Here is a 12763-nt window from a genome sequence, read left to right as displayed (position 1 = left end):
ACTTTTTAATTGCCTCGGCTTTGGAAGATGACACCATCCATGCCAAAGCTGCTAAGGTCCATGCTACACTGCGTTTGTGGGAGATTGGGTTGCAGGAGTTAAAATTTAGTAATCTGCTGGTGTGGTTTGGTTTCCTGTAAACCAAAGTCCTTAGGGACCCATCGGGCTTACGGTGAATCTCCACATCCAAAAATGCCAATTTGCTTTCTTTTTGAATTTCCATTGTGAAGTTAATGCTGGGGGGATACCGGCCAAGTTGTCCTAGTAGGTGGTCTACCGTGTTTGTACGCACAATGACGAAGGTGTCATCTACATATCTGTTCCAGTACCGTGGGAGCTAATTCTCATAAGACTCAAATATCCTTCATTCGAGTTCCTCCATCACCAAATTAGCGACAACAGCAGAGACCAGTGAACCCATAGCTGTGCCAAATATTTGTTGGTCGTGTGCACCGTCATAACCCCCTGCGTCGTGAGGCTAACCCCTGCTTTAGCGGGGAAAATGGCCTTTAAATGCTTGTGTGTGTGTGTGTGTGTGTGTGTGTGTGTGTGTGTGTGTGTGTGTGTGTGTGTGTGTGTGTGTGTGTGTGTGTGTGTGTGTGTGTGTGCGCACCGTCATAGATGAAGGTCGTGCTGTTCAGATACATCTCCAGCAAGCTCGCAACATCTTCAGGTGTTAGTTTGCTGTTTTGACAAGCCATTTTCCAATCGTTTGAATGTTTCAACCAGTCGAGTGTGACACTCACCACAAGATCGACTGGGATGTTGGTTAAAAGGGAAACCACATTGAAAGATACCATCATCTCATCATCTTGGATTTTAACCTCTCATCCTTTGGACAAATTCACCACTATTCTTAACCGTTTTATCAATCTTTCCTACAAGTCTGCCAATGGTGCGTGCTAGAAAGCCTGACAATCGGTAAGATGGTGCATTGACAAAGGACATGATGGGTGTCAGAGGGACATTGTCTTTGTGGATCTTGGGAAGACCATACAGTCTGGGTGCTGAACCATTGCTGCAGTAAAGCCAATTGTAGTCCTGGTTGCCCAGCCTGCCTGCTCGTTTTAGCATCGACAATCATGATGACTCTTTGTTATGACTGCTGAATTATTGGTTACCATGGCGATTTGTGTTTCCTCTTGATTCTACCTGTGGCATACCAGGACCTAAGATGCAAGCACGGAAGATGGGCAGCCTGCTTGCTCACTTGGTGTCAGCTCGCAACCTTTACCAAGTGATTGCTTATAACTGCTATAGATCCTACAAAAAGAAACAATACATTGCAGCTAACTTCACGAGTTAAGACATACCTGCCACATGCATGACCTTCGCCTGCCCAAGCAAATCCTGTTATTTTGCTCAGCATTGGCAGCCGTAAGAGGAGTCATCCCAAACAATCGTCACTTGTGACGGGGATGATGATGATGTTGATGATGATGATGATGTACACTCGTCTTTGAGCTGTCTTGCCTGGGTATGATTCCCGATCCAACTATAAACTGTCATCGTGGTATTTTGCAGGTAGGGCGATTTATCAATATGTGTGCCATCCTGGGAATGGATGTTAAACTCGGTTCCACATCTGCCAGCATTAGTTAGTGGACGTTAAAGATCCCACGGTGTTCTTCACGAATATTAGGTGAGCTATCACCTGCACCCTGAACAAATTACAAAATCTTGAACACTCAGTCGAATATCCTGTGTCAGAGTGACAACCTCTCTAACATTGTAACTCTTCGCCAATGAAGCTGCCTTGGCAGACTTATGCGCCGAATAGCATGAGTAGGATAAACAAATAACAAACAAGTGCAGTATAACATTTATTACTTATCCTAAATCAGTCGCAGTTTCTCGTCCGTTTTCTTTAGTTTGTTTGGTTTAATTCACCATCTGAAAATGCTGATCTCTGGCTGCAGAGTAATATATAGTCCATATTGTAATCACCTACTAGCCTCTGTTTGGCAGAAGAATTGCATTGCAAGTAAAATATTTTATGGAAGTAGAATGTAATCCACCCACATCATAACTTAATGTGAATTCATACCATTCCCCATGCAGTTATTTGCAGTGAGATATAGAATACCACCTTGCATGAGGACTTACTCCTGTGCATTTTGGCCGATGCAGACATCTCCGAGATTCAGTCTCTTGCTTCGGAGCAGTCCGATGAAGCACAGTCGAGACAAAGCAGCCACTCACATTCACAAGATGAAACTCGCTCACCAGATAGTGAGACCCCGACTCGTTCCACTGGCCACCTTTCCAGCAATACCAGGTGGGCCCATGACTTGCACACCACTGCTATTACATATTGGTTGGGTCTGCTTTCATAGTGACCATGCATTGTGTGCTGCAACCTTTCAGGATCATACACATTGCACATATTTTAACTGCATTCTTTCTCATTTCACCCAAGTCAGGCAGGCTACAGGCAAAATATTAGAATGCTGACTCGAGCACACTGTTTATTGTCCTTTGGAGTCCAAATGCATCCTCACATTTGATTGACTGTTGCAGTAACATTGGATGGAACACACTCTTCGGGACCCCATCTGGACCTTCTGCTAGTGTCTTAGCCAAACTTTTAGTAGTGTGAAGTGGACAGTATACTATTATTGCTGTCTTTCATCTTATGATAGCAAACAATTGTTTGCAGCCAGATGGTGTGCGTGGGAGCGTTGACACACTGTTAGAGTGCATATTATATGCTAGCCAAGCAGAGTCTGGAACCCCACAGGCAAAGTCTCGAAGGCTCATGGCAGCTGCTTGAGCCTGGCCCAGGTGGCTTTTACTGAGTCAAGCAAAACCATCAGTCTGTTGATTTGACAATTCATACACTCGGCTTTGTTAAAAACCAGATTAGGAGATGTGTTTGGTCAGAGGGGTCACAACCTTGTCAATGAAAGATTTTTCTTTCAATTTTCATGATTAAAATTTACTACAAATGGTGAGGTGTATAGTAGCATCAGTTTGTACCTTGTGATATGTGCATGTTACATTCACATTAAGAAGCTTTATGTTACCTCATTTTTGACTAAATAATATTTTTAAGAGTAATTTCCAGTTATTATTAGTAGGAGTATTATTGTTCTCTTTAAAGTTAAATTGTGAGTCTAGGGTTTCTAAATTTTTCATAAAATGCAAGTCACCACAAAAGTGTAAAAGTCCACAACATGTTTAACTTTAACTCAACTTTTAAGTGTCAAGTAAAACCAGTCACTTGGCATATCCAATGTCCTGTGCCATTTGGGTCAGTCTGTTCATAATAATAAAAATAATAATAATAATGTATATAATATTCAGTAATAATCATATTCATTGAAATTCCTCTTCAGTGACATCGTAAGTTCAAAACATCGTGTGGAAACATAAAACATCAAAAGGAATAGGCCTAAGAATAACAAGTAAAATATGTAAGATGGATAAAGCAGCAAAACGGCTAAGAATTTGAATTCAACACTTGGATTGCACATGATACAAATGACATTTTGAAAATGTTCTTCTAAATATGCGTAGAATGAAAATGACTCCCTGATGACAGTTTTTCAAAAAGTCGGTTCAAGAAGTGACTTTCATCGGTGCATACCGTACATGCATCGTCTTCCTTTTCAATGCATGCAAATATAGAAACTCCGTCTGGTTGAAGGACCACCCATTTCAAATGCCAGTGTTATTACCTTTCTCAGTCTTGATTTGTTATGCACATTTTGATAACTCTACCAAGAAACCAAATTTTATGACAAAACACTGATCAGCAAGGAATTACTCAACATCCACATCAAGCGTGAGATAACATGAAATTAATTTAACTTCCTGAGAAGATATAATCTTTGCATTATTTTATTGTACACAGCATCGGTATTTTCATTAAAAGTTAGCTTGTTATCAATAATAGTGCTCAGGTATTTGAATTTGTTAACATTTTCCATCTTTTCACTATTTATGGTTACAGACTCATGATTGTGACCTTTTCTAAAATCCAAAATAATCTCTTTAGTTTTACGCACATTCAGAATGAGACTAAAGTCCTCACATCACTTATTCATTGCATCAATCTCATCAAGGTACGGTGCAAAGGACGATTGATCGGAAAGACAGCCAACAATGGCAGTATTATCCACGTACTTAATAAAGTTACACACTTCTGTGAGAGCCACACATCCGTTCTTGTACAGACTGAACAGTGGAGGTGATAATACACAGCCTTATGGAGCACCAGCATTCAAGATTGATAACTTTGAAAAACTACCATTCACCTTCACCTGCTGAGGATGGTCTAGTAAAAAAGAAATTTCCACTCATAGTATGATATGGGGGTTCAACCGTTCAGATCCAGGTCACCCAAGACTTTCAGAAGGGTAAACGGTTGCACAGTTTTTAAAGGCTGACAAGAAATCAATAAATTATACATGAACATAGGATCCATTCTTGTCAAGGTGACGTGTAATTAGATGAAGTAAACTGAGCCATGCATCTTCGACACCGTGTCTTGCTTTCTATCCAAATTGTAAAGGATCCAATTTGGGAACTATATCTGATGTTATGAAATTCTCAATCAATTTCTCCACACATTTACACAGGATGGAGATAAGAGAAACAGGTCCAAAATCTGAGCTGCCTTGCGTGAACCTTTTTTGGCACGGGAATAATGATGGACTTTTTCCGACAAATAAGAACAGAATGAGTAGTTAAAAGCAACTGAAACAATTGAGTGGAAACATTACTAAGTTCTAAACAGCATTCTTTTAAAATACAAGACTTGATGCCATCTGGACCACAAGCCTTCTATACACTCAACCCCTTAAAGCACTTCATGACATCGGATACACAAATTACCGGAATGGCACACACTTAAGCATCTTGATCCTCGCAGACAGTTTCACATTTTATTTGGTTCCCCGGAACATTAAATCTACTGTAAAAGTCACTCAATTAATTTGCAAATTTGGAATTGGGAACATGAATGGGCAGTCTACCATCCTTCACCTTCTCGTTCATGCCCATCATATTTCTGAGTCCCTTCCAAGCAATATGTGCACACTGCAAGAGTCGGGGGTGGGGGGGAGGGAGTTAATAAGTTGATAAAAAAATTGAAATTGTAAAGAGGGAGAGAAGTCAATGTTGTACATTATAGTGGACAAAAAGAGGGTAGGGAAGTGTAGGAGAAGTGTGGTGTGAAAGGAAATAAGTTTGGGAGGATAAAGGAGTAAAGGAAGAATGGGAAAGGGGGTGTATGTCGAATATGGGGAGAAGAGGACGTGCTCCAAAGTTTTGCCATTTGTGCGTACATAATATATATATATATATATATATATATATATATATATATATATATATATATATATATATATATATATATATATATATATATATATATATATATATATATATGTATATATATATATATATATATATATATATATATCTGTAGTTTCACAGCCTGTGCATTTGCAGGCATACTGATCACAAAAGTGTCATTACCAGCTGCACAGTAATCAGTGCAGGTTCTAAACCCCAAACCATTGATGTGTCTAACAGCTCTCTCCTGAACACGGCACAACGGTTTTATTTTCAGCTCAAAAACTGGCAGTGACCCAGCCAGAAAGCTGCCGGTGACAGGAGCCTTGCCCACATCTTTCAAGAAGTTGTCAGAAGGCCAAGGAAATGTCCCGACCTCTAATCATGGTCCCCAGAGTGGCCTCCCCATACGCAGTCCTGATGGAACTGGCGGCTTGACTGATGCTGGTATTGCACTGGCGACTCCATCTGGTGTGTCCTAATCATTGCAGCATGCACAATGTAGTGAATGGGCACATATATCTAGACTTGATTCAGTATTTAATATGTGATTTTGTGTATAAATCATAAATCTTTCATCACTCCAGACACTTGAAAATCTCAGAGCAAATATTTGTATCAGCACATGTAGTGATATAAGTTGAAGCTCATTGTGCCATGTTGATGTTATCATTTGAGGGTATGGTGTTCAAGTTGATGCAATTCATGCATTTCATAAGCATTACGGTCCAATGGCGAAGAAGGCTAATGTTTTCATTGGTTAAAGAAGAAACTAATATTTGCAAACAATAAAGCATTTTAAGCTTTCGTTGGGATATGGATTAAACCAATGTGAAAATTTCCATCATTGCAATGACAGAAAATGTAGTCGTGGCACATTGAAGTGCTGATAATTTATGGGTCGCTAATTTGGACGTGACTAATGTGATAACTCAGGCACGCGGCGAGTCGGATATTTCAAGCACATTGCTAATTTGGATGATTGAAGACACATGGATAACTTGGACATGTTAATTTGGAAAGCATGTGGCTAATTAACTTTGACGGTTATGGATAAGATGGTTATGACATAATCAGGCACAGCATCTTGAAACATTACAACTTTTGACGCATTTACTTCATTCGATATGTAACTCTGCAGGGTTTCGATAAGACACAACTTTGGAAAGAGTAGCAAGAGTAAAAAAATAAATATAGATAATTAAATTGCGCAAAGTGAAGATCTTAAATTTGCTTCCAACATTAGTGTGGAGTATTTGATTGACAGCCAAGCGAGTTGGGCACACACAATGACGATACATAATTGCACAGTATGTTCTGCAGGCATCATAAAATCAATTTAGAAATGTAAAATCACAGGGTAACACATAAAATGAAAGTTTGTGTCAGAGAGAAAGATAATTCTTCAACAAGGTATGTCTTGTTAGTTAGAGAGATTTGTAGAGTTTTTAGGTGGAATTGTACTCTGCCAGCTCTCCACAACCAGTGGTCTCCTACAAATTTAAAGGCTGCCGCAATCGCTTCCACCATGGACACAGCAGTTGTTTCATTTGTAGAGCTCCTGATGAGCAGCTCACTTATCCTCATTTTATTTTGGCAGTGGCATCACACATACAGTACATCTAGTGACAGTAGATACTGATCCACCTTAAAACACGATTGTCTTTTTGCTTCCCAATCCCAATCACTCGAGGACTTAGCTATAGTACCCCCATAATGTCACTTACATCTGGAAAACGATTGCACAAGCCAACAAAATGCCAATGAGGAGGGTGGGGTTGAGGGTTAACCATGGAAATTAAGGAAAGCTTTTCAATCAAAACAATTGGAGGACATAGAATGTCATGGAAAAGCAAAACAACAAGAGGATGGAAGATTACCACATCATCTCAATGGTTGTGTGTATGCTCCCAGGAGATCACTAACTTTTCCTTTAATACTGTGATGGGTTCTGGGGTGTTGGTGGGGTTCATAAGGGGGTTGCTCGGACCTGCTACTCTCCAACCCTGAAGCCTCAAGCCACAGATAACTCCACGATCTGACGGGTTGCTGAGCAACTACGGACACTGGCTGAGGCTAATTCTGTCAGGGTCCCTGCTCCAAGGCTCGCATTACCTTACCAGTGATTTAGCCCTGCCCAGATGGAGAACCGCACTCTTGACGCCCCACCTTTTTATCTATTTATTATGTATGGCCGAGCGAAACCAAGGTTGGGAGGTTGGCTCTCTAATGGAGTGAATTGCTGGGGTATAATGTTCCATATATCTATTGCATGTGCTACAGTATGTCAAACCAATGATGGAAAAAAGACAGTCAAGCAGGTTTGAAATAGTTTACCAAATGATTCAGAGGGAATGTATTTACAGACACAATTCAAGTATATATACAGAATGCAAAGGTACACAAGGACAGAACTTAACCCCAAGCACATAAAGATCCCCTAAAAGATTTTTACTTCACTAAAAACAGGACAGGCGCACCTCAGCACTCCGGGAAAAGTAGAGAGAAAGTTTGGGGTATTTGGTTGGCCCAACACTCACCCTATGAAAGCAGACAAGCTTGCCTTGATCCAAAGTGGAGAGTAGGGATAGGAAGGAGAGGAAGGGAATGCATTGCATGTGTCAGTACGATGTCAGGAAAGGTGTAGCATTTGCAATGTGAGCTCCAGAGGAAAGCGTGGGAGGTGTGTATCAGTACCTCTCCCAGCTGGGACAGAGGTTAATTGTTGATAGCTCTCTTAGGCACTCTTTATGCATCTTGAGTGGACAGATTAGGGGGTTTAGAGACAGAAAGGCAGATCGTGTAAATCAGTATGGAGCCGCTGCACGCTAAGGGCCTCATGTCGCCATCCACTTGTGGAGCCTTGCCCCAGGCCTCGCCCTAGGTTACGCCATGGCGCATTTTATGTTACCCACCCAGTGCAGGAATTACCTTGGAACATAACTTTCAATTGGGGTAATGGCCATGCTGGCATGATTGTGGTGTGGGTGTGATGTAATATGTGTATGGTTTGCGCTGTGCGAAGGTGTGAGGAGAAGAAGGATGAGAAAAAGGATTTGGAAGGATGGATGGATGGATGGGAGAAGGCTGGATGGAGAGGATGGGGGAAGGATGGAAAGTGGGGAATCCAATGGGAATGGAACTTGCTAACACTCACAAAGCATTTTTCCCATCACTGATATGAGGGGTGGGAGGGGGGGGGGTAACCTGACTAGCCACAATTACTCAGGAGATATCTAACTAAGGGTTCCTTACGTGTTGAGTGTGACACCCTGTGGTCCTTTTCCACAACCAGAAAAAGCACAGATTTATCCCATCTCGTCTTCAGTTGTCCTACCCTTCCTCCCACCCATGGTACACTGATGCTTGTGGCGAGGCAGTTATCCCAAAACAACTTGCCTTCATCTTATGGAAGGCAAATCCAACTGAAGGCAATCACTGTTCCTTCCACAAAGCTCAGAACAATTGTGTGTCTGTCTACCCTCAGGAGAGCCAGGAAACAACATCTTTCTCATCTCAAGTCTGAACTCTCAAACCTGTCTTCCTCCTCGAAACCCTGGTGGCTTCTGGTTAAGTCTGTTTCTGGTGAATGTTCCCCCTCCATCCCTTCTCTTACCTCAAATGGCAGTACAGCTGACACTACATGTGAAAAGGCTGAATGCCTAAACTTTGTGTTAGCTTCTAAATCTTGTGTCCCAAACCCATTGCTTTGTGTACCCACCTTGCCCAGTCACACCCAGCTGTCCCTGGACTCTGTGTCCTTTTCTCCTGACAAGGTGAAGAGCTTGCTGTCAAACTTCGATTCAGATTTTGCAACCAGTACAGATGGCATCGGCCCACATGTCCTAAAAAAACTTGCTCTGCTGCTCTTGCTCACCCTCTCTCTGTTCTGTTCCCCCTCTCATTTGCTCAAGGTCATCTGCCATCCACTTGGAAATAAGCAAATATTACTACTCTGCATAAAAAGGTGCAAAAATAGATCCCTGCAACTGCAGATCAATCAGCCTGCTCCCAATCATCAGCAAGGAAATGGAATCCATCATTGCTTCAGCCATTAAATCCTTCCTCTTCTCCAATGGCTTGATTTCCGATCAGCAATTTGGTTTCACACCAGATCACTCTTCCCTAGACATGCTGCTTCTGCTTTCCCAACAATGGATGGAGGTCATAAATGCCAGGTATAAGATCAGAACCATCTCCCTTGACATATTGTGAACTTTCAATATGGTCTGGCATCCTGCACTACTCACCAAACTCTCCTCTTATGGTATCCAAGGCAATCGCCACTCACGCCTTGCAGACTGGACTTCCTCTCCTGTCGCAATCAACACATGGCTCTTAATGGAATTCTCTCATCTCCTCTTCCTGTCCAGGCTGGAGTTCCTCAATGCAGTGTTCGAGGTCCTGCGCATTTTCTGGTTTTCATCAATGATCTCTCCGAATCTCTGGAAAATCCTATTTATCTCTTTGCTGATGACTCCACCCTCTGCCGCATCAACTCTCATCCCTCAGATTGGCAGGCAGCAGCCTATTTACTCTCTGCAGACCTGGATAAAATCGCAAGCTGGTCAAGCATTTGGAATATGATTGTCTTTCAATGCTGATAAATCTCACACTCTCATTATGTCTCTCTGAAAGGACCGCCTGGAACCCCCCCCCCCCACACACACACACACACACACACACACACACACACACACACACACACACACACACACACACACACACACACACACACACACACACACACACACACACACACACACACACACACACACACACACACACACACACACACACACACACATCCACTTTCTCAACAATCCCCTTGAAGAAATCTTTTCATTCAAGCTTTTGGGCTTTCCAATCTGCAATGATTTTTCCTGGGAAAGCCACATTTCCAAGCTGGCCTCCAAAACCAGTTCCTGACTGGGCATCGTCCATTGTGCAAAGACCTTCCTTGGCACACCTGAGCTCCTATCATCATACAAAGCTTTCATCTGCAGCCTGGCGGACCACTGGTCTCCCCGATGGGGTGGTACTCCTGCCTCACACCCAGCTTGGCTTTACGCTGTGGAAATTAAGGCATTTGGTACCTCCTGCGATGAAGCTGAGTTTTTGGGTCTCTCAATCTCTCACCGCAGGCAGGTTGGTGATCTTTCTGTCTTCTACCTTCTCCTCTCACCCCCCCCCACCCCGGCTCTGTCTGTGCTCTACCCACCCCCCCCCCCCCCTATATTTCTGCAGGGCACCAAAGGTCAGCCAAAAACACCCTTCTGGTGAGATTACCAAAATCAAGAATCACTGCTCACCTTCACTCTTTCATTCTTCTTTTTCCCCACCTGTGGAACCACCTTCCACACTCTCTTCGATCTCATCCTTCTCTCGCAGTCTTCTAAACAGCTGTTCACCACCATCTCCTATCTTCCCCCATCCAAAACCTTGATGTTTTCTACCCCTATTAATCCACTCCAAACACCTCTTTCAAACTGCCTGTTTTCTTTCCTGAAAGTCCCTGTAGTGTCCATCTTGTTTACCCCATTTACCCGACCTCATCCCTCTCCCTTCCACAGATCTCCTGATATCTCTGTTCCCCACTGTTTTGTGCTTGTCTCCTGCTCCCCTTGTTATATGTTCTGTGCATTAGCTGTTATGGTCTTATACGAGCCTCGACGTTGTATTTAATACACCCAAAAACCATAACAATATCCTTTGCCAAATTGCAATGCCACCTGTTTTAGTTCAAAAGAGAAATAGCAGCATATGTAATGTAGCCTGTTGCAAAGTTGGAAACTAGAATTATCCAATTTCTAAAAATAACTCGATGGTATTCATATAATACTTACCCTGCACAATCTTGAGAAGGTCTTGGTGCAAGCCAACTCTACTCTTTTTTTTTTTTAAGGTTTTTTTTCTTTGATCCAATATGGTGCCAGACCAGTGACCGATGATGTCACTTTATCAAACTATATCTCCCATGGGTAGTTGATCAATTAGTCAAAGACAGTGATGACATCATTAACATATCTCATTCCCCACGGGGAGGACTTGACCATGAGCTTTGTGCAACTTTTTTTTCATGTTGCGGTTTCGGAGATACAGAGGTGCAAATTTTTTCGGTTTTTCCAAGATGGTGTCTGTACCCACGTGACTTATGATGTCATAATTATGACTAAAAAATTATTCATGAGTTGGTGCACCCATTTGGAAAATTTCGTATCAATCAGACTAACGGTTGCTGAGGAAATGCATTTTTAAAATGCAGACACGTACGAACATATGGTACACAGATGCGACTGATCGCTGAACCATGCTCTTCGCTTCGCGAGTGCAGAGTAAATGTCCAATACCTTTATTCAGCATTAATTTCTGTGGCTAAACTCATCTTAGGAATAAATGTCACTGTTGAGGATGCAGGATGCAAGCATAACCAAAACTCATCATGCGCCAGATTGAACTTTCACGGATAAAGAGTTAAAACAATACGTCGTTTCTTGCATTTTTTTTTTTTTTTTTTTTTTTACATCTTATTCTTGAAATGCTGATGATTTCAGGTGATTCTGTCGCAGTTGGGCAAAACCTGACAAAAATTTCTAGAGGTATTTGTATCTCTGAAAAGAGAAAGTAAAACTAATAATTGATGACCTTGTTTGCAGAGGAAAAAAATATATAAAAAAATTGAAATTTCAATATTTTTATCCTTAGTAACTCACTGCACTCTCCCTCAAAACCACACCATCACTCAAAACAGCAACCCTCAATTGAGAGAACCAGGATTTTTCATGAAGCCTCACCCACCTTTAACAATAGGCACCCAAGTGAACAGTTTGATGACAAATGGCTTGTCATCGAAGTCGAGTAAAATTTCACCGAGCTTCTTATGAGAAATCATGATTGATGGCACACGATGGTGCTGAAGGACACTGAGGTACGCTTAGCCACCGAAATACCGACCCTTATTGTGGCCTGTAAAAGTATTCACCCCCTACCAATAATGCCACATTTAGATGAATTACAAATTTTGTAAAGACAATTTTTCCAAATGAACTTTTTTATTCATAACTGAAGAGATCAAACTAAACACTGTTATAGTTGAAGGAGGTTACATGTCAGGAATACCCACAAAAAACAGGTACATATCAAAATTCACAGGTTGTAAAAGTATTCATCCCCTCAGGTCATCACTTGGTGGAAGCACCTTTTACAGCAATGACTGTGATGAGTCTTTGTGGGTAGATCTCGACCAGGTTTACACAGTAAGATGGTGAACTACTTACCCATTCTTCATGTGAAAATTGCTATAGTTCTGGCAAGTTTGATGGGGATCATCGATGGACTGCGATCTTCAAGTCTCGTCATAAATGTTCAATGGGGTTCAATTCAGACTTTGACTGAGCCACTCAAGAACATTTATTTTCTTCTTATTCAGCCACTCCACTGTGGCTTTAACTTTGTGCTACGG

General features: G+C 41.8%; 1 protein-coding gene across 11 annotated transcripts in view; it reads left to right on the top strand.

Moving 5' to 3' along the window:
• LOC147016753 (tight junction protein ZO-1-like) overlaps positions 1-12763 on the top strand; it is a 657688-nt gene that overhangs the window by 510892 nt on the left and 134033 nt on the right. For all 11 annotated transcript variants that reach the window (XM_085845718.1, XM_085845716.1, XM_085845725.1 and 8 more), the window contains 2 exons: positions 2131-2278; positions 5579-5772. In XM_085845718.1, coding sequence (XP_085701844.1) covers positions 2131-2278; positions 5579-5772 — 342 coding nt within the window. The remainder of the gene's footprint in view (positions 1-2130; positions 2279-5578; positions 5773-12763) is intronic.

The sequence above is a fragment of the Eptatretus burgeri genome, chromosome 11 (assembly GCF_056783735.1).
Source record: "Eptatretus burgeri isolate ZD-2024b chromosome 11, Ebu_testis_v1, whole genome shotgun sequence".
Taxonomy (NCBI): domain Eukaryota; kingdom Metazoa; phylum Chordata; class Myxini; order Myxiniformes; family Myxinidae; genus Eptatretus; species Eptatretus burgeri.
The sequence above is the reverse complement of the archived record's forward strand: the minus strand, read 5'-3'. Positions and strand labels throughout refer to the sequence as shown.